At 58.6% G+C, this 21,054-nt stretch overlaps 8 protein-coding genes and 1 non-coding gene across 9 annotated transcripts; 3 read left to right on the top strand and 6 right to left on the bottom strand.

Annotated features, from left to right (window-relative positions):
- Positions 1 to 455: 455 nt before the first annotated feature.
- Positions 456 to 6,944, top strand: PSEUBRA_006408 (Pleckstrin; the record flags this gene model as incomplete). Its single annotated transcript, XM_059465775.1, has 1 exon — positions 456 to 6,944. The coding sequence occupies one exon, from the start codon at positions 456 to 458 to the stop codon at positions 6,942 to 6,944; it is 6,489 nt and encodes a 2,162-aa protein (XP_059321780.1).
- Positions 6,945 to 7,060: 116 nt separating this feature from the next.
- On the bottom strand, positions 7,061 to 9,850 carry PSEUBRA_006409 (Helicase, C-terminal; the record flags this gene model as incomplete). The annotated part of the gene is made up of 1 exon (XM_016439725.2): positions 7,061 to 9,850. One exon carries the CDS (start codon positions 9,848 to 9,850, stop codon positions 7,061 to 7,063), a length of 2,790 nt encoding a protein of 929 aa, XP_016289639.2.
- Positions 9,851 to 10,276: 426 nt separating this feature from the next.
- On the bottom strand, positions 10,277 to 10,981 carry PSEUBRA_006410 (Small GTPase superfamily; the record flags this gene model as incomplete). Its single annotated transcript, XM_059465776.1, has 2 exons — positions 10,277 to 10,549; positions 10,634 to 10,981. The coding sequence occupies 2 exons, from the start codon at positions 10,979 to 10,981 to the stop codon at positions 10,277 to 10,279; spliced, it is 621 nt and encodes a 206-aa protein (XP_059321781.1).
- A 692-nt stretch (positions 10,982 to 11,673) lies between these two features.
- PSEUBRA_006411 (Ubiquitin-conjugating enzyme, E2) lies at positions 11,674 to 12,848 on the bottom strand (the record flags this gene model as incomplete). The annotated part of the gene is made up of 4 exons (XM_016439726.1): positions 11,674 to 11,897; positions 12,055 to 12,569; positions 12,654 to 12,736; positions 12,822 to 12,848. The coding sequence occupies 4 exons, from the start codon at positions 12,846 to 12,848 to the stop codon at positions 11,674 to 11,676; spliced, it is 849 nt and encodes a 282-aa protein (XP_016289640.1).
- Positions 12,849 to 13,417: 569 nt separating this feature from the next.
- PSEUBRA_006541 lies at positions 13,418 to 13,504 on the bottom strand. The gene is given in 2 exon segments: positions 13,418 to 13,452; positions 13,468 to 13,504. It is a non-coding gene; the product is annotated as a tRNA-Glu (tRNA).
- A 344-nt stretch (positions 13,505 to 13,848) lies between these two features.
- On the top strand, positions 13,849 to 15,342 carry PSEUBRA_006412 (Alpha/beta hydrolase fold-3; the record flags this gene model as incomplete). The annotated part of the gene is made up of 1 exon (XM_016439680.1): positions 13,849 to 15,342. One exon carries the CDS (start codon positions 13,849 to 13,851, stop codon positions 15,340 to 15,342), a length of 1,494 nt encoding a protein of 497 aa, XP_016289641.1.
- A 107-nt stretch (positions 15,343 to 15,449) lies between these two features.
- On the bottom strand, positions 15,450 to 16,118 carry PSEUBRA_006413 (Protein of unknown function DUF1168; the record flags this gene model as incomplete). Its single annotated transcript, XM_016439728.2, has 2 exons — positions 15,450 to 15,728; positions 15,810 to 16,118. The coding sequence occupies 2 exons, from the start codon at positions 16,116 to 16,118 to the stop codon at positions 15,450 to 15,452; spliced, it is 588 nt and encodes a 195-aa protein (XP_016289642.2).
- A 284-nt stretch (positions 16,119 to 16,402) lies between these two features.
- Positions 16,403 to 19,360, top strand: PSEUBRA_006414 (Vps16, C-terminal; the record flags this gene model as incomplete). The annotated part of the gene is made up of 1 exon (XM_059465777.1): positions 16,403 to 19,360. The coding sequence occupies one exon, from the start codon at positions 16,403 to 16,405 to the stop codon at positions 19,358 to 19,360; it is 2,958 nt and encodes a 985-aa protein (XP_059320303.1).
- Positions 19,361 to 19,437: 77 nt separating this feature from the next.
- On the bottom strand, positions 19,438 to 20,982 carry PSEUBRA_006415 (uncharacterized protein; the record flags this gene model as incomplete). Its single annotated transcript, XM_016439727.1, has 1 exon — positions 19,438 to 20,982. One exon carries the CDS (start codon positions 20,980 to 20,982, stop codon positions 19,438 to 19,440), a length of 1,545 nt encoding a protein of 514 aa, XP_016289644.1.
- Between the last annotated feature and the right edge of the window lie 72 nt (positions 20,983 to 21,054).

Here is a 21,054-nt window from a genome sequence, read left to right on the forward strand (position 1 = left end):
TTTCCGCATCTCAGTCTGCCCTTTGCTGTGCTTGTGGCATTCTATTTCGCCCTCTCCGACTTGCACCACCATCTTTGAAGAGCTGAAAGATCACTTTGTCACCGTCGCTGCTCCATCTCCGACAGCCACTCTTGCACTGCAACTTCGACTTCAATCACAACACTCAGCAATCGTTGACATCTCCATCGCAGCTTTGAGCAACGCTCGAAGCTTTCTCACGCCCGCACTGCACTTAGCGGTCATTCCGAGAACATAGATAGACCCTCGGATGCATTCCCCTCGATGCAGTGACTCGGGTGAATCATCGCAATCGCAACCAGGCCGACAGCGAGTCACACGCTGCTGAGTCGCTCAGTCGCTCGCACAGCATGGCGACCACGATCCAGTCACGTCGGCTCAGCCGTGACGCACCGCACGCCCCCTTCGAATCATACGATCTGGCACACTCGTCACATATGCGAGACTCTTATCACAGGGACACTGACCTTTTCGACACGCTCTTTCCGCAGCCTCCGCCTCGATCTCGTCTCCAGGCAGAACGTCTAGCGCGACCATCACTGCCGACGCTCAAAGGATCGCTTCACGTCGAATCTGCCGACTCTTCTCGCTCCACTGCTCGTCAGATCTCGTCTTCCTACTCGATCGAGTCGGTCAATTCGCTCGCTTCCTACCCCTCATCCACATCGTCCTTGTCGCTACTGCACAGCCTCCATCCCAGAAAGCAGGCTTCCACCGACAGCTCCATAGACTGCTACAGCCCCGCCGTCAGCGATGTCAACAGCGCAGACACCGACAATAGCGTATACAGCGACCGCATCCGCTCCCAGTCCTCCGAGATTGACGCCCAGGATCAGGTCGGACCCTTCACCCCCGTCACGCCAAGCGGCCCTGCGCACATTTGGAGACCCAAGGAACTCAACCTTGTTCGCAAGCGTCGCGAATTTGGCTCGACAGAGCATCCCCTGCCTTCTCATCACGCGACCTCGTCTGCCACCATCACCGGCGACCGAAACGCTCTCCTCGTCGGACTCGGACTCAGCGATGTCGTGCTCACATCCGGGGCGCCAGCCTCTTCTTTCCCAGCGAGCGGTCCAAGTGATGCGTTCACACAAGCGTCCAAGGCGAGATCTTTCACACCTACCAGATCGCCGCTTCTGGAGTCAGGCGCGGCTTTTCCTCGAGACATGCAGAGCGACCTCAACGCTGCAGCAGCGCCACAGTCTGGTCCAAAACAGCTCTACCTGGCTTCCTCTGGCGGTCCTCCGACGGCGCGGCGTTTCCCTGGTCGCAGACCGAGCGAGAGTCTGCTTGAAAGCTTCGCCTCGACAACACCACCTCCGGCGTCCGAAGCCTCGTCTCGATGCAACACGCCCCAGATGCGATCCGCCATTCCCATCATGCCCAATGGGCCCACCTTCGTCGCGAATCGATCCCTTTCGCCAGACGTCTCTTCGCTAGGGCAGATGGACAGGAAGGCTGGCATTTCGGCGGAAGAGTTCCTGGCCCAGATCGCATCGACTCCAGAATACCAGGCAAGCCAATACTTCGAGTCGGCCGCCCCGTCTGCTTCTGCTCAGCCTGCGGACCTCGAGGAGCGACAAGCTTTCGAGATCGTCGTTCCCAATTCCGAAATCGAGGAGCCGCTTGTATCTGCCGTGTCGAACCTCGCTGTGGATCACAGCCACGATCGAGCTGTCGGCGAGACTAGACGAAACATCTCGCCACCGGTAGCAGCCCTTCCCGGACCTTCGGTGCTGGACAGACAAGGCGCCGGCTTCTCCTCCAAGCAGCGTTCGAGGGCGGCGTCGCTGAGTACGCGCAAGGCTCCTCCGGCTCCGCTCGTTCTCAGCTCTTCGCCGGCCAGCAGCAATACAGGCACGCTGCCCGGTACGCCGAGCGGCCTTCGCAGACGCACTCCTACCGCCACCATCAGTCAGAAGTCCCCGCTTTCTGCACAGCATTCGGACGATGCCGCCGCCGACGCTCTGTCGACCGCGAGAACACCGACCTCGTCCACCTCTCGCTCCCATCATCGCCAACAGGACAGCATGTCAGAGTACTCTGAGCCATTGCACACAGCTTACTACGAGTTTGACACGGACGAAGAGGATGCAGCGCCTGCTGAGGGCGCTGGAGATGATGATGGCCCGACCACAGCCACGCCACTAGCGGATCAGCCGTCTGACCATGGCATCTTGGACGGCGTCATCACCAAATCACCACAATCGAGGTCCTCGGTCTCGAGCAGTCGCGTTCACTCGCTCAGAAGCGATGCGCAGGGTCGTTCCAGCGCTGGCTCCGAATCGGTAACAGCTTTCGAGTTTGCCCACCTAGAGACGGGCCCTACCAGCGAAGGGCTCAGTATGAAGACGATGATGGGCTTCCTTCAGCGTCAGGACTCTCGAAAAGCTCCGAGTCTCTCGCTTGGCGATGATGGCGAATCGACCGTGGATGACCAGCAAGAAGCGATAAATGTCGTGGAGGTCTCGGACCCTTCGACACACGCACAGGCATTATCGTCGAGCCAACTCGAACCGGCGTCTACGCCAGCTGTGCCAAGCTTCAACCTTTCCGTATTTGGGCCCAGCCAGTCGACTGCCGCGAATGCCATGGACGACAAGGATCTGCTTAGGGCTCACGGCGCACCCCTGCCTTTGTCACTTGACACAACGATGACTCGCCCTCGCAAGCAGAGCATCGTACCGGACACGCCCACCTTCGCCATCCGTGATGCCGCTTGGGGGGCGCGTCCGCGTGCCGAGCCCAGCAGGCTTCTTCCTGCCGTTTCGGACACTTTCGCAGCCGGTCCCGCCATCATGACGCGAATGGACAGCAACGGCATCGGCAGCAGCAGTCGTTGGAGCTCTGGATCTGAATCCGATGGCGAGTCGGCCATGTCGATCAAGAGCGGCCGCAAATTCTCCAAGGGTCGGAAGAGCCTTGCGGCTAGTCGCAAGAACAGCGTTGCCGCTCTCCGCGAGGCGAGCGAGATGTCGCCCGAGTCCGGAGCGAGGCAGGCGAGACGATCAAGCAAATCGCGTACCTCGGGTCAGACGGATACCGTCGCACAGGTGCTTTCAGTACCGTCAAAACCTGCGCTTCCTTCGTTGTCGAAACGCCTGCTTCTCAATGGCCTCCCGAATCTGAGGAAGAAGAGCTTCCCTAACCTCAACGGTCCGTCCGCAACGCCCTCGACACCGTCGGGCTCGCGCGAGCTGACCTCTGCAGGGCCAGGCTTCACCGATCGAACCGAGTTTTCCTTCCCGCCGGCGCTTCCACGGCAGCCAAGCGCAACACCTCCTCTGACCAGCATGTCGAGACAGTCATCGAATCGCAATGACGACGCTGCAGGACTCTCGATCAGGACCGCCTTTGCATCCACGTTTGCGCAGACGAACCAGCGATCATTCGACACCCCACCAACGCCGATCTCCGCTCCAGGGTACGTATCCTTGAACGGGGCCTCTGGGCCGCTGACGACACAGCAGATTCAGGCGCAAGCGAGGTCCAACGTGTGGCCCGACAACTTCATCGGCAGTGGCGTCAGCGCGGCCGGCATGTCATCTCCGTTCCTGTCGGTCGATCATGATACGTTCCACCATGGCTTTGCGCCTTCCAGGCTTGCACCGACGCCGCCTATGTCTGCCTCTGGCGTTCAACAGGGATGGTCTTCGGCCCCGCACGCGTCGTCAATGACACCAAAAGCAGCCTTCAGCGGCTCTGCATCTCAGGACAAGTCTCTGCCTCCTTCGCCTCTCTTCGAGGCAGCGAGCACGGTGCGCTCTCGCTCGCGCACCGCCGAGATCGCTCCGCCCAAGAACCTGCGACACTTGCGACAGTTCTCATCGAACGCGAATCTGAAGACCTTGCGCAAGATCGTGCCCGGTGATGTCTTCAAGTCTCACCAGGCCAATATCACGCCAGTCAATTCGGCAGATGTCGCGTCGCCTTCAAGCACGTCCGTTGCAAACGAAGAGCCGTTGCCTGCGATCTCCGGATCCGCATCGCAGGCGACCGCAATGGCCGATGAGCCTGCGGGGTCCATCAAGATCGTCGAATCTATAGCTCCGTTTCCGATCCTGGTAGACAGGAGGCAGGCCAAGATGAAGAAGGCGCGACGCATCCGCAAGCAGAATGATCGCTTCCCGCGACACAATTCATGGTCCGATCTTGGGCTGCAATGGATCGCAGAGCAAGGTGCTGATGCTTTCGAAAGACTAGCAGCGGAGGGCCTCCCGTCATCGGTGATTCTGATGGCCGCTGGTGCTTCGTCTCACCGATCAAATCGGGTGCTGAATGGTGGCGCAGCTGGAGGAGGCGGCGGCGACGGTGACTCGGATGGAAGCGACACAGACGACTACGGATCCAGCGATGGCGGAGGAGGCGCTGGTGGAAGCGGTGGCTTTGGAGGAGCCGGGGGCGCTGGCGGTGGAAGACGTCCGAGCATGGGCCGCGACGACGCAGACAAGTCGAGCGATGAAGATGCAGAGGACTCGGACGAGGACGAAGCGGCAGAGGCTATGACGGACGAAGACTCGGAGGACGATTACGGTGCGAAAGAGTCGTCCGCTGCCGCTCGTGCTGGTCGACGTGGAGTCATGCCTGCGGTCCCTGCGCGGGGTGCCTCAATCCCCACAGCAGCACCTGAAGCCGATGCAGCAGCCGACTCTGATTCGTCCGACGATCGTCCACTGGGTCAGCTCGTCGACGACCCGAAAGCTGTCCAGAAGGCTTTGCGCGCCAAAGAGCGCAGGCGTCATTTCGATATGGCGGCAAAGGCTCTCGAGGGCAAGGGCAGCTCCTCCGCCACACCTTCAAGCAGCGGGCATGCCCGTCCCGCCGTGCAACAGCAAGGGAAATCGCCCGACCAACCTGTCGTCAACCCGAACGAACTGTCTCAGCGCTTGAACAGGGTACAACAGCGTCGCGAGCGAGCGCATGCGCCGAACGGCGCCGGTGTGCAGCGATCCCAGACAGTCGCACGCCCGGATGGCGAGCGTCCCGCGGCTGCTGTCTCGAGGTCCAAGTCGGTGCGCACGGCTCCAGCGGAGCGCTACGCTCATCCCGGCATGCGCGCGAGGACGCCCTCGGAAGCCGCCTTGCGTGCCAAGGCGATGACGCAGGCAGGGCCACACGGTCCTTCTCCAATAAGCCCGACGCCTCCTCAGTTCGCCATGATGCCGGAGCTCCCGTCCAATGCCATGGCGACTGTCGTTGCAGCGCAAAAGGCGATGGCGATGGCGCAAGCGAATCCTACCCCCGCTTCCTTGGCTCAGGCACAAGCACTGGCAACTTCTGCCACTGCCGCCCTCAATGCGGCTACAGCGCAGGTCAAGAGGGGCGGACCGTCGCCTGTCGCAACGACTTTCAATCACGGTCAGCTGGGGGAACAGACGACCACCTCGCCGCGGATGATGGATGGCGTCGAGCTGCCTGGCGCGCGGCACCGCACAGATTCTCGAGGTCAAACGCTTCCCTTCGGCTCCTCGGGTGGCGGATCTTCTGCCATTCCTGCCACCGCTCCCACTCATCAGCCTGGCGTGCTGCAAAGGCTACGCTCCCGCTCCGTGTCACGCAACCAAGTTCCGCTGACCATCAACACAGCCGCTGCACCGCCGCTGCCCGACTTGCCCAGGCCGGACACCGCGTCGAAAGACTCTCAGGCTTCCAGCTCGCCCCGGAGTGCCCACACCGCCACGTTTGCTGCGCTCGCGCAAGCCGCCGCACACCACGGACGACCTTCAGGGGACGGCTCGATGGCGCACGGCGATACCTCGATGCACAGGAATGCCTCTGCTCAACACACCAACGCTGCTCCTACATCGAACGAGTCTGGCTCCAGTCTCCATGTTACCTCAATCGTGCCGCGACAGCCGCACAAGGTCTTCATCCTGTCGAGGCAGCGCTTCACCGTCGTTGAGGTGCCGGTCTCTGCGCGCGCACGCGATCTGGCATTGGAGGTGATTGAACGAGAAAGGCTGCCGATGGACGACAGCAAAGGCGGCTGGGTCGTCTTTGACTGCTCGGCGCAGCTGGGCATCGAGCGTCCTCTGCGAGAGTACGAGATGATCACCGACGTGGTCAACGTGCGAGCGCATCCCAAGACCGACTTTCTCCTCATCAAGCGCACAGAGCTGTCGCCGTACCTCTCGCTTCGATCCGTGCCGTCAAGCTCGCCAGCGCTTGCCGGCTGGGTCTACGTACAGGACCGAAAGAAGAAGTGGAACAAGCGCTGGCTCGAGCTGCGCGACCACGGTCTGTACCACGCCAAGAACGAGAAGGGCAAGGACGAGATGTCCATTTGCCAGATCTCGACCTTTGACGTCTATCTGGTCGATAGCTCGGCGGTCAAGATGCCGAAAGCGAATGGGTTTGCGCTCCGATCCCAGGATCCCATCACGATGTTCGAGAAGCCAGATCAGGACTACGTGCACTATTTCAGCCTGACGGATCCTGCGGCTCATCGTGATTGGGTTCGTGCTATTCTCAATGCACGCACCTACATTTTGCGACAGGAGAAGGCGATCCTTTTCCAGGTCGAGTCTCCGCTCAGCAGCCAAGAAGCTGCTCCGGGCGTGACCGCAAGCGGCGGACTTGCAAGGGCTATGACTTCCCGTCGTCCTCCCAACACTCGAGCGGCAGAAGGAGCATCCGAGTCGGGGCACGGCAGCGCAAGCGGCCCTTCACCCCTTATCGACAGCAGTGCATTCGCTGGACCCTTCGCCAAGGGCAGCCTCTTGGCGGATAAGGCCATCAGCGATGCGAAGGTGGCCCTTCGAGGTCACGCGCCCGGCGCCCCCGTCACGGGAGCATTCAACGAGCTAAGCCTGATGGACCAACAGGCGCTACGCTCGAACGAGGCGCGCCGACGGGAGGAAGCGGCGGAACGTCAGCGTCGGATGAAGGCGGAAGGCCAGCCTTTGATCGATCTGGTACGCAAGTAAGATGCTCGGCTGTCATTCGCCTTTAGGGCTGGACCATGGTCACCTTCGACTACACAACATATGTATTTCTATCTCTCTTTGATCAAGCACTGCTTCGCATTGCGTCCAACGCTACATCACTCCTCCCGGTCCTTCCGCTTGGCCTTATCCGCTCGCTTCTGGAACATCTTATGCCTTCCACCCTCCTTATTGAGCGACTTGTTGACCGACCTATTGCGTTCGATGTAGGACATGTGTTGGGCGCCACTCAAGGCGTTCAATGAGCCCGTGGTTCTGGCTGCCTTTGCTACAGTGCTGCCGTTCAGCGCTCCTGCACTGCTGCTACCACCAGTCCGCCTCGCACCACCACCAAACTCGGTGCCTGCCAGATCGCTCCCCAGATCGGCGTCCGATTCATTGGCGATGAGCACGCTCTGCAAGAGCTCGATCTGCTCCGCCTGGCTCTTGTACACCAACCCTGGCATGTTCTCCATCCCTACCAGGTGCGTGATCACTCGGAACGCGTATCCCTGGTCGATGAGGAACTGCTGTCGCTTGGTCGAGTAGAACATCTCTGCTGTATCTTTGCTGACCAGACTGTAGAAGAAGGCGTTGAATCCCTCGTCGTTTCGACGCTTAGCACGAAGGATTCGGCCAAGGCGCTGGGCTTCCTGACGTCGCGATCCGAAGTGCGACGAGATCTGGATCAGACACGTCGCCTCAGGTAGGTCGATCGATGTATCTCCGACCTTGGAGAGGAAGATCGTATTGACCAGAGGATTGTGTTGGAAATTCTGCAGGATGCGCATGCGTTCCAGGTGCGCCGTACCACCGTGGATGAAGGGCTTCTTGAGCTTAAAGGCGTACGCCTCCAGTGCGAAGACGTTGTCGCTGAAGACGATGATCTTGTCGCCGCGATTCTCGTGGTAGTCGATGAGGAACTGACACGCTTGGAACTTGTTCGGGTTCATGCAGTAGAGCAGCATCTTCTTGCGGCTCTTCTCGCGAAGGTACTCGCGATAGAACTCGGGCGTCATGGGACACCACACCTCAGCACACTGCACCGTCGCAATGTGGCCCTTGGCAGCGAGGTCCATCCAGTTGGCCTCGTAGAGCTTGGGACCGACGAGGAAGTTGAGCTCGTCAATCTTTTCGTCTTCTCGCACCAGCGTGGCGGTGAGACCGAGTTTCGAATGCGCCTTGATCTTCGTAAGGACGCGGCGGAACATGCTAGCGGGAACGACGTGGACTTCATCTAGCAGGATGAACCCCCACTCGCGACTCTCGAGGAAGTTCATCATCTTTTGCGACGTGTGCGATCGCTTGCCTGTGTTGGCCACCATCGAGTAGGTCGACACGACAATGCCCGAGGCGCCAGAGAACTTCTCTTTTTGGTCAGCAGTGAAGACGCTGATCTGGTTGTCTTGAATGTTGCTCCACTGCAGGAACTGCTGCCGCCATTGCATGACGCTGACACTGCTGGTGCACAGCACGAGGCAGCTCTTCTTGATGGTACAGGCGGCCGTGATGCCGACGAGCGTCTTGCCCGCACCACACGGCAGCACAATGATACCGCTGCGGGCACGACCATTGCCGAACATCTTGGCGAGACTCTTTTCCTGGTACGGTCGGATGTGCGTGATGGGCTTGAGATCGATCTCAAGATCGGCATTGAGCTGGTCGTTGCGAAAGTCGTACTCTTCTAGCATCGGGAAGCCGATCTCGTTGCAGCGCTTCTTGACCTGCTCGATGTACTCCTCGGCGATCTCGAAGCTGTGGACGGTGTCGTCCTCGTCTAGCTCGTCGGCCTCGTCGACACCGATGATTGCCGAGAAGAGATCGGCTTCGTCTTCTCGGCGTGCGGCTTCTGCGCTCTCCGGTTGGGGTCCTGTGGCGCCTGCACCATTTGCCAATCGGCCAGTATTTGATGGTCCAGGTGTTTGCCCATTCGCGGCGGCAGCTTGTCGTGCTTTCCTCGCTGCGCTTTCCGTTCCTGGAATGACCAGATCGCCCCTTGTCGGTGCTTGTGTCTTCCCCAGCACCTCCATTCGACCTGAACTGACCGCATTGGGATCCTCGCGCACTCGCGCTGCACCGATGATGCTGTCCTGAAGCAGCGTCTGCAGAATCTCCGGGTGTGCGCTCTCGACAAAGTACTTGTTCTGCTTGAGCACGAGCTTGATCTTGCCGAAGCTCGCTGTGTATTCGCGGATGAAGTCGAGCACGGCGTCTGGTACGGGCACCTTGGAGAGGCGATTGAGCACTTCGATGATGTCGTTGGGTTGCAGACCGACCGAGACTGCAGCGTACAGCGAATACGGTGTGAGCTTGTACTCGTGAATATAGGCGGGGCGACTGACAGGCTCGGCGATGGCGATGAGGAAGTCCTGCGCTTGCTCTGCAAGCGGGCTGAAACCTTCGAGGATGATGTGCCCGTCATCGGGAGAGATCCAGAGAGGCCTACTGCTGTGGTCGAGCTTGAGCGGCATCTTGGTAAAGTCTCGTGTGTGGAATCGCAGCTCGCCGGATTCGTACCGCGCCTGCTCATCATCTTCATCCATCGCAGGGCCATTGAAGCGAGGAGCAGCTCCCGACAAGGGATGCTGTCGAGCGATCGCTTGCACCGGATCCGCATCCGCGTTCTTCTTGCCTTTCTTTGACGCTGCCGCCTTTCCGGCCCTCCTGCTACTGCCGTGGTCGTCGCCCGAGTCGTCCGAGACAAGCCCGTCATCTAGCGCATATGCTTGCTCTTCGTCGTCTTCGCCATCATCATCACGACCGTATGCTGGTGTGTTGCGCGAGCTCTGTGCTCGAGATGCTGCTGCAGAGGTGGGTGTGTTTGAGCCGGTGCTGGCTGCGTTCGAGTTGGGTCGCAGCTTGACCGTCAGGCGAGGCCGAGAGCCTTGGCCGGAGTCGTTTCCGGCCATGCCAGGCTGGACTGAGGGACAGCAGCAAAGAGGTGTAGAGCTGCTGCGGGTGGAGTGGCGATGGTTGAGACGAAAGGAGCCTCGACGAGCCAAACCGTTGGTGAAATATGGACCGAGCTCAGCCGCTCCACTTTGGAATCACAGGCCGGCGACTTGACTCAGCCTCTGCAGCGGAAAATTACCGGCCGGCACGCGTTCTGTAATCAGCACGCTTGCCTCTTGACACTCTGACTTCTGGTACAATGGTGGCAGATCACAGTGTGGGCGAGCGTCGATCGATGCCGCACAGTAGAGGTGACGATGCAATGCGAGGCTGAACATGAACAGCACCGAACCGATGCGTTGTGTGTGAAGTGAATGCCAGGGTATCGTTGGCGTAGAATACAGTTGTGAGAATACAGCGTTGCGTCTCTAGCGGTGGGCGCTTCAAGCGATGGTGCAGCCTCCCTCACCCAATCGTCTCCTCTTTGCCCGGCTGGCAACAGCAATGTTCGCAACCTCAGCAAAGGCCTCCTCAACACCCCGATTCTTCTTGGCTGAGCACTCGAGGTACCGGCTGGCCTTGATGCGTTTGGCCACCTCGACGCCGGCGCTGTACCCCAGGGTTTTCTCGGAGGAGGAGGAGTCGCGAAGGTCGCATTTGAGAGCGATGAGCACGATGGGTGCTTGTGGGGTGTGTTGGCGGATTTCGGGGATCCACTGTTGCAATACACCGCAGAGTCCGAGCCAGCAAGCCGTGTCAGTGATTGAGCGTGTGAGCGTGGAAAGGGGAGGGACACTTACCCGCGACTCGACGTTCTCCAGCGACACCGAGTTAGCCACGTCAAAGCAGAGCAGCACGACGTCGGTATCCGCGTAGCTGAGGCTCCGCAACTTGTCGAACTCCTCCTGTCCCGCTGTGTCCCACAGCGTCAGCTCCACCTCTGCTTTTGACGAGTGCATGAGATGAGTGTAGTTCTCAAATACTGTGGGCTCGTAATGGTCGGGAAAGTTGTGACGAATGAGCACGAAGAGCAGCGAGGTCTTGCCGCTGGCTCCGTCACCGAGCACTAGTACCTTGCGCTGGAGGCGGCCGGATTGGTGTGAGGACGAGCCAGCAGACGGGCCAGGGAGCAGACCACACAACGTCATCTCGGTTGCGGGGGTAGAAGATCGATGTCGGCCCAGGAGAGCGGTGCGTAGGTTGTCGAAGCGAGTGGAGTGTGAGCAGCTCCGTACGCGGTCACGGTGAGCTGTTTGCGTCAAGGGACGGCAGCACGTCGTGCGTGTGCGTGCTTTCGCGCCAAGTAAAGATGGTGCTGCGACAAATTTATGCTGCTGAATCCAGCGATGGCGTTGATGTCGAAGCCAGCGAGTGGTGATGCAGCTGGGATTGCAGGAAGATTCAGAGGCTGCAAGGTCTTGTTCTCCTTATATTGCTCTGCGCGAAGCTTATGATAAATTAGACCAACACTTGCAGGTGTTGTTCTCCCCGCTGCAGCACTGCAGCTTGCCACGCGCGGAAAAAACGCACATGGAATTTGGCTCAACGCCGTTCAGAGGCCCGCGGGATGACGTTTAGCTGCTATCACAACGCGGTCAGAGTCATTGTTGCAACCAGTCGCGCTTTCAATGGGTACCCTCGCAGCGTCCTCTGGCACGCTGCCAATGTCGGACACGACCACTCAACTGGGACGCGCTCAGTCGCAAAAAGCATGCCCTCACAACACGAGAAAGAGGTAGACATGGTCGATGCGTTGCAATGCGATACGGAAGATGATGGTATGAGGGTGACATATAACGGGGCAAGAACAAGCAGGATCAAAGGCATCGATGCCGAGAAATCAGATGATCCCGTTGGCACTGGCGTTCATGACCCGGCTGATGAACAGATAGGCGAGTACGACCAGCACCACCAGGGAGCTGCGTACGCCAAATAGATCTCGGCGCCCATTGTTTCTTGGTCTTGCTGCTGCTTCTTCGGGTTTCCTCGCTGAGCCGGTACTACTTGTGCTATTGTCTTTTGATGCTGTTGTGCTGCTGGATGCTGTTGCTCGGTTCTTCAGGCCTGTCGGTTTGGACGTATGGTCGATGCAAGGTTCATGGGATGATGATCAGTAAGGGGGGCGAGGGGGTATGGACAATGGCAGGCACTGCTGCAAGTGGCCCTTCGACTAGTGATGGGCTGCCGCCGTGCTACTGCAGACGACGCTTTTTCGACGCACCCTGCATGGAAGCAGAATCCGATGCCGAAGACGAAACAAGGGTATCGGATCCCACCTTTTCAGTCTTGCTGCTTGCTGCTGCACCATCGGCAGCGCTTCCCTCGCCGGGCTTCTTCTTGTCGCCCATGTTGGGCAGGTCCTTGATCTCGGGGCCGGCGTGTTCGGGGAAGATCTGGCAGAACTTCTTTTGAGTCAGATTGAATGCGTGCGACTGTGCTGCCAATTTGCGTCGATCCGCATCGCTGGCGGTGACGGAGCCCGTCGTCATCTCGTCCGAGCACATGAAAGACAGCAGACCGATGAGGATGGTCGAGGTGTTCCAACCGGGCTGCCAGGTGTGCGGGTGGTAGTCGCTCATCGAGGTGCAAATTTTGGTGTTGGGGGCGAAACGACCGCTGGGCGTCTGCATCTTGATCCCGGGTGGCTTGAAGGGGAACTCGGGCGGAAAGAGGAGCTGGCCGTGGTATTCGCCTCCGGCGTAAGGTGTGTCGGGAGGGCCACGGAGGATGTAGTGCCTGCGGGGAAAGGAACGGACGCATAAAGTAAGACATCGGCACGCCATCAGATCCGGCCTGCGATTGTATGATGGTCGAGCTTACCATTCTAGGATATTGTCCTCCTTCGGTCGGGCATACACGAGCGGAGGCGGATCTTTGTCCATGAGCTGCGCCTCCTTGGTGAGCTGTTGTGCGGAAAGGTAAAGACACACGACGAGTTAGTGCTGCGTGCTTCGGTCAAAGGCTACATGTCAGGAGCGTAGCACCTACGCGCTTGATAGCGGCCTTGGTCGCCATTGTTGGAAGTGATGGCTGAACCCGGCAGACCTATGCGCTAGTCGAGGCTCGATGAACGTTGGCTTATCCAGACGGTAGCTCGTGGACTTTTGCTGCTCGCTGTCTTGATGCCGAGATGCGGAACGGAGAAGAGAGACGTGTCTCGATTGATCAGCGTTGATTAGGTAAGACGGTGGTGGGTGAGAGTCAAGTTGAGTTGGATCGAGATAAGACCTCTCAAATGCGGGCCGAGCGAAGTGACACCCACACGAACAAAGCTCAGCCAGGTGGAGCTGTGAGGCCATTTCACACGGCTTGGCTCTACCATCCTTCACAAAGTCACACGCCCACGCATGACGCTTTCCGGTGCCGGCTCCTTGTCACTCTAACAATCAGTCGCAAAAATAGCAAGAAAAAAAAATATTCCCGGACAGGGAATCGAACCCCGATCTGAGCAAATCAGCCATTCTGGTGAAGACTGTTAGCCCTCATGTTCTTGAAAATGTACCCAAAATAAATGCAAAAAAGAAAATTCCCTGGCCAATGAATGCCAAAAGAGAGTTCCCTGACCAACATCCGCAAAAAGAGAGTTCCCGGCCAGGGAATCGAACCCTGATCTTATCGGATCGAATCTCGAGATTGAGAGCGATATATACTGACCATTGTACTAACTGGGACCTTTCTGTTGTTGCAGGGCTGGGTAGGGACCAACTATATCTAGCAAAATCAGCAATATTTCCAATACTCGTCTTTTCACGAGGCTTTACGGCTTGGTTACCACTGCATACCCGCGAGCACACACAGCGGCTCCCTCGCTCGGTCCTTGTGCGAACAAGTGTGGGGAAACCTCGTACCGGTCGCTTGCTGCTTCCTCACACGAAAGAAGCATAGCTACGCTTGCCGTGCTCCTCCTTCTCGTCCACCGTCAGAGCCACACAACAAGGAGTTCCCCACGAGATACAGACTTCCATACTCGTCGATATCGATTAGAGCTGGCTAGCCTCCACGCACTGTCGACACCATGTCATCCGCTTCCGTAGATACCAAGTCCGTGGCAGGGTCGAGCCAATCGATCGAGAAGCGCAAGGTGGATCCCAATGTGCTCGCAGCCATCCAGCGTGCGACGCCGCCCAAGATCAAGCATTTGCGACCCATGCTGCGTCTCATCCTGTTCCAGCTCTACTTCTTCCCGACGTCGTTCATCGCCATTCCGCTGTACATGCTTCGATGCATCATCCCGTACTTCCGTCTCAACAAGAACTGGAGCTTCATCTCGGCCGTGTACATCCTCGTCGTACGCCGTGTGATGCGTAATCTCATCCGCTTCGGCGTCCAACCCATTGTGCCACGCAAGGGAGGTCTTCGAGACCGCAATACCCTCGTCGCTACCATCGTCGGCTGCCTCAACCTCTCGGGACCTGGCGGCTCGGTGGTGCTCGCTAAGGAGAACGTCAAGGCGCTCAAGCTCAACGCTACGCACGGCCGACCCGACAAGGTGTGGATCCCACCTGCGGGACCCGAGTACCTCGACGGCATCCTCGCCGTCAAGACGGGTCCCAGCGACCGACGCCGAATTGTCACGGACGACTACACGGGTCCACCCTTGCTGGAAGCAAAGTGGCTCAAGTGGAGCGTTCGTGCGCTTTGGTTCACACACAAGCCCCATGTGGTGCCGTCACAGCTTGGCGCGAAGAACAAGCCCAACCGACCCGTGATCTGCTACTTCCACGGAGGTGCTGGTGTCACATTCAACGCCGGTGATCTGCACATGGGTCAGAACCTGGCCAAAAACTTCGCGCGAACGGCCGGCGTCGACATCTTCTCGGTCGACTACAACCTGGCACCGTTCGCCCCCTCGCCTGTACAGCTGTACCAGGCCTTGTCGGCGTATCTGCACCTGCTCAACGACTTTGGCTACTCTCCGGATCAGATCTACATTGGCGGCGACAGTCACGGCTCGTGGATGACGCTGCAGCTCGAGCGCTACCTTCGCTCGTACAAGCATTTGCTGTTTGCCGATCCCGACAACTTCAAGATCCCCGGTCTGGTGCTGCTCTCGCCCTGGATCGCACCGCAAGACCTGTCATTCAAGAGCCGAGAGGCCAACGTGGGGACCGACATCATTGACCTCTCGTATGAGAGCTGGGGAGTGGCGGCGCAGGGCCTGCACAAGCTTCCTTACCCCATCACGGACCCGTGGAACACGCACTCGAACAAGACGCCAGCCGAATTGGCTGCGATGCCACCATGCTTCATTGCCAACGGAGGCGGCGAAACCCTGTTGGACGAAGGTCAGCACTTTGCCAACCTGCTGCGCAAGGCCAAGAACCTACCCACGTCGACTTCAAACCAGAGAGTCGTGCTGAGCCCTGGCGAGCTCAACTGCAAGGTGGTTCACCACGTCTACCCACACCAGGTGCACGACTACTTTACCGTCGACACCGAGATCTCCAAGGCGGTCAAGGTGTACAAGCAGATTGGCACGTGGATCAAGTTCACGCGCACTCTGCTCTGAGTTGCTGCTCTGTCGTACATATCTACATCAATGCTCGAGTATCATTGGAATAGCACGATCAGTTTTGACTGACAGTATGAACGATTGAAGATCGAAGCTAGACGCGGTTATGAATCATCGTTTGAATCATCCTTAGGTTTGAACTCGACTCGATGGACAGCTTCGTTGTGCAACCGCTGCTTTTTTGCCTCTGGTTCTCCGTTGGATCTGTCCGCACTTGAGGCGGTGGTGGTGACTTTGCTCGGATCTTTGCCTTTGAGCGCTGCCTGTGCTTTCATAGCTGCGAGCTTCTTCTTTTCACGCTTTGCGCGGTTCTTGTCCGTCTTGGCTTCGTCTTTCTCCTGGATCTGGGCTCGTTTCCGTTCAAACTCTTCTTGTTCCGTGAGCTGTAGGGTCAGAAGGGTTGGATCGAGTCAGTCGGCTGCATGCGACCTCAAGGCTCGTTCGAGGGTATCGTGGTCACTCACCTTTAGATTTTGCTCTTCCATAAGCTGGATCCGTTCGTTTTCTCGCCGACGTTGTTGCTTGTACACGTGAAACTCGCCTGAGCCAGCACCTGCACTCGAGCCGGTGACGTTCTTCATCACATCGCGTGGCGGTCGTATTGACTTCTCCTTAGGACCGTCTGGGATGCGAATTTCCTTGTCGGGATTGGCAAGCAGCTTGGAGATGGCTTGCGCTTGCCTCTCGTGCGGCGAGAGTTTTCCTTTCCTGGCGGAAGAGTCCATGGCGCTGCGAGACGAGGATGCCTCGTTCGCGTCTGGAGAAGCCGGCATGCTGTTCTGAGAGCGACGCGGGGCTGATTGACGAGTGTCACTGGGAAGATATGATCGAAGGAGGGACAGTTTGGTGGATGATGGACGGCTTTCCTCCACCTCAAGCTTCGCGGATGATCCGAGTTCCGCTGACTCGCGCTGTCAGAATTGGCTTTGAAACAAGCACATTGCAGCACAGACCACGCCTACTGCCCAACTCACACCCATCATCTCAATCACCGCTGACCCTCTCGTTGAAGCGCGTCCGAGCCTTCAAGGCCTGCGCACGATTTGTCGCATCCGCCATGGTGCAGGCCAGTCACCCGACCACCGAGTGGACCAGTCTGCAAGACATCTTCTATCGACGCACCGAGCTCTACGCGCTCAACTGGGGCATCGACAACCTCGCCGACTACGTCGTCGCAGCATCCAGCAACGGCGGTCTCATTGCCTTGATTCGTGATCCAACGCGTCTGGTATCGCTCGGAAAGGCCTCGCTGCTCAAGCCAAAGATCCTCGTCTACACGGCAGCAGGTCAGCTTATCGAAAGCATTCCCTGGGACCCTTCTCTCCGTATCATCGCACTCGATTTTAACGCACTCGAACAGCTCGTGGTCGTGCTAGAAGAGGGCAACGTACGACTCTATACCCTTCTGTCACCATGTCCTGTATCAGGTGATCCTGCATCTAGCACATCTTCTTCACGCAATCGCCCACTCCCCATCGAAGCGACCTCGAATTCCTACTACACACAGCACTCGCTTGGCACAGAGGCGACAGAGACGGGCATTTTGGATGCTCGCATCTGGGCAGGCGGTCTCGTTGCATTTGTCGGAGCAAGACGATTCGTAGAGTGGCGCTTTCCTGCTCTCGACGTCGATGCAGATGCGGGCGAGTATGCTGGCGCCATCAGTCTCAGCGGTGGAGGCGACTATGGCTTTGCCTTGCCTTCTTTTGATGACGATGCTGTTCGGGCGCCTGCTCCGGAGCTGCTTCCGCCCTACGACCAGTCAACATCGTCCGCGGCCAGCTCATCCTCCCTTCCTCCATCCTGGGCTGTCGTACCACCAAACGTCTCACACTCCGGCCTTACAACAGTGCTCATCGCCCAAGGCCCAACTCTGCTCTCGCTGACACGCTCAGCTGCGGGTCCATCCTCCATCGATACCGCCTGTCAGGACATGCGTCTATCTCGTGGCCCTTTCCATGCCGTACGCCCCTCGCCCAACGGCAAGCTTCTCGCCCTCTTGACCGCCGATCTCATTCTCTGGGTCGTCAGCTCCGACTTTTCACGCAGTCTCAGCGAGTTCGACATTCGCGCCAGCGAGGCATATGAAGATGCCACTCCCATTGATGATGCGTTTCGAGCTGGTAGCACAGATCCCGCGTCGGCAGGATCCAGCAAAGGCGGGATTGGCGGCAGTGGTGTTCGCGAGGTGCAGTGGTGCGGCAACAACACCATTGCGCTCTCTTTCAACGACGAAGTGGTCATGGTCGGACCCTTCGGAGACAACATCCGCTATCCGTATTCTGGGCCCACCCATCTCGTCGGCGAAGTGGACGGCGTCCGCATCATTGCTTCCGACCGACATGAATTTCTCCAAAAGGTCTCGGATGTGTCCAGCCGCGTCTTCCGCCCGGGTTCCAATGACCCTGCCGCTCTCCTCTTCGAGGCGGCCGAGCAATTCAGCGCAAAGAGCAGTCGCGCAGACGAAGGGATACGTGCCATCCGTAGCAGCCTTCCCGATGCCGTGGACTGCTGTCTCCGAGCAGCCGCCTATGAGTGGGACCTGACATGGCAGAAGCGCCTCCTCAAAGCCGCCTCCTTCGGTAAGAGCTTCATCGAGCTCTACGACCCCACTTCCTTCGTTGAGATGGCAAGGACGCTGCGTGTCCTGAATGCCGCTCGCAACTACCAAATCGGCATCCCCATCTCGTACGAGCAGTACGTCGCAGCAGGTCCAACAGCGCTACTGTCACGACTGACGGCACAGAACCACCACTTTCTGTCGCTCAAGATTGCTCGTTTCCTCCATATCAGGCCTGACCCCATTCTCAAGCACTGGGCGAGGGCCAAGATCGCCCGAACCAAACCGGCGCTAGGCGGGTCAGGCTCTGCCATCTCGGCAGCAGAAGAGCGGCTCTGTGCGGATATCGTGCACAAGTTTCGCATTGCGACAACGCTCAATGAGCGCACTGGCGAGCTGGACGGTGCTGACGAAGATGCGATTGGCGCTCTCAACGGTGGCGACGCGGATCCGTCCACCAAAAGCAACGCATTAATATTGAGCGATCGCGGTGCGTCAGTCAGCTTCGCCGAGGTCGCATGGACAGCATGGAAAGCAGGCCGAGGCAACCTCGCCACGCGGCTGCTGGACCACGAGGCTCGCGCCATCGACCAAGTCCCCCTGCTGCTCAACATGCGGGAAGACAAGCTCGCGCTGGTCAAAGCGATCGAGTCAGGCGATACGGATCTCATCTACCACGTCCTACTGCGGCTCAAGAACCAGCTCTCGCGCGGCGACTTCTTCCGCATCATCCAAGCGCCCGTCTCGGACGCGACCGTCAGCAGCAACGGTCGCATTTCGCGGCAGTATTTGTCATTGGCATCCAACCTCCTCGAGGCGTATGCGAAAGAAGTCGATCGCGATCTGCTTAAAGACTTCTACTACCAGGACGACCGGCGGACGGATTCGGCCATCCTAGCGCTGCAAGAGGCCAACTCGATGCAGAACGTCGAAGAGACCGAACTGCCCGAACAGATCTTCAAGCTCAAGACGGCGATGAAGTTTTTCGGCGACGACAAGGAGCGCGTGCTCGAGGCCAAGCTGGTCGACGAGCAGATTCGCCTACTTGCCTTCCAGTGGGCCGTTCAGAAAGAGGATGGTGGGAGAAGCACCTTCACCGGTTTGTCGTTGAACGAGACCATTCGCCAGCTCCTGTTCCGCAACATGGCCAAGAAGGCCGAAAAGCTCCGGTCTGACTTTAAAGTCCCAGATAAAAGGTATTGGAACATCAAGCTGGACACGCTGGTGCAGAGCAAGGATTGGGATGGACTTTGGAGCTTCGCCCAGTCCAAAAGGTCACCGATCGGATACACGCCGTTTGTCGTCAAGCTGGTGGAGCACAATCACGTGCAGGAGTCGATGCGCTTCGTGCCCAAGATCCAGGATAAGGCGGATCGCAATGCGTTCACCGCCTACGTGGCAAGGCTGCCCAATCAGGCGACGGCGAACCAGCTCATGGATCGCTTCAACGAATGATGGCGGCCAGCTCTTCGCAATCAGAATCATCTGGTCCGTCGTCATTGTCCTACATTGCAATGGTATTGTGCGACGCATCATTGTCCTACTAAGAAAGACCCGCGCGTTGTGGCGCAAGCATCGCATCGCACGGCCAGGGGCGAGTTGAGAAGCGTGCACACCTGACAGGACCAGTCCCGATCGGGAGATGGTGGTTTTGGGGCTGGTTTCGCTTGCGCCGCCTGTCGAGACGAGGCCAGTATCGCTTCGTCGTCTGATGAAAGAAGCTCGATTGCCTCAGCTTTTGTATTGCGCAGCGGCTTCTTTCTTGTCGAAGGTGCAGGGCCGTTCGTGGCTGTAGAGCTGACACTGGGGAGTGAAGCGATCGAGCAAAAGTCCTGCCAGTCGTCGTTGGTCGAGCGAATGCTTCCACCTTGCTTCAGCTCGTGTTGGCGGTAGAGCCGCGACCGTTCGAGGCGCTGTTGTTGCGATTCGGAGCTGGCGATTGTCGAGTGGTCGGGCTCTTCCTTGATCCGCAGCGTGCCGTTGGCCGCAGTGCTCGACGTTGTTGAGGCGAGTCCGTCTGCTTCATCCGCAGACGAGTCGTCCAGACGGATGACCAGGCCGCCTTCCTTGCGGTCCTCCTCGTCTTCTGTCTCGGTCTCAGACTCGGTCACGTCTTCCTCCTTGACTGTCTCTTTACCGCTGCCGGACGGCGAAGACCCGCTCGAGCCGAGCTTGACTTCCTTCGACTCCTCGGGCCAGAACGTATCGCCTTCTGAAGCCGGCTTGTTCTCGACTGCCTCAGTCTTGAGAGCGGCGAAGCGCTGCATGGCAGCCTGCGCTCTGAGCTCGCGAGCTGATGCCGTCTGCGTACGTTTGCGGAAGGTCGAGTTTGCATCCGCCTTGTACGCCGAGCTGGACGCGGACGCCGTCGGAATGTGGTTGTTGCCGTCGACGCGGGAGCCTTGACCGGGCAGCAGTGTCTGCACTCGTCTCCCGCCTTTGGTGTTGGGTGCCGTCTGAGCTCCCGTATGCAGACTGGGTCCTTTGAAGCCCCTCTTGCGCGACCCAGTGGCGGCAGTGCGACGGCGTTTCCTCGCCCTGCCCTTGCTCGGCTTGCTCTGGAATGCGCCTCCGCACGAATACTCGGGTAGCCCTTGCAGACTCTGCATGCCGCTCCCGGCCACGAAGGCGTTATCCTCCAGGCGCTGACCCGCCGACCAGAATCCATCTCCGTAATACCCTCTCCCCTGCAACTCCCTGCACTCGGCCCTCAACTCTTTGTCTAGCTTTCCGTGCTGCGAGGGTATGTGGTTCATATACTTGATATGCGCCAGCTCATGGCAGAACACCATGAGCACCCACTGGAGAGGGGCAAAGCTCCCGTCCTGGCGTCGAAGCACCAGCTCGACCGTCTCGCCATTGTTCCAGTTGCGACCGGCGAACTCGCGGTTCCACTCAAACTCTTCCAGCGAGTTGATGGCGAAGCCGTGCTTCTTCATGACGGGCTGCACTTGCGCCGCGAGCTGTTGGAGGCGATGATGCGCCGCATCCCGATCAGAGTACTGGGGAAGAGAGGTGATGTAGTTGATGTGCTTGTTGCGCGAGGTGTCTGGGTCGTTGAGGCGCAGATGGACCATTGTTGTCGATCACGATAGCGTCCGCGTCAGCCGCTGGAAGACATCGTTGGCCTGACTACGGAGAGAGCGGCT

This window comes from Kalmanozyma brasiliensis (assembly GCF_000497045.1).
Source record: "Kalmanozyma brasiliensis GHG001 unplaced genomic scaffold PSEUBRA_SCAF9, whole genome shotgun sequence".
Lineage (NCBI taxonomy): Eukaryota > Fungi > Basidiomycota > Ustilaginomycetes > Ustilaginales > Kalmanozyma > Kalmanozyma brasiliensis.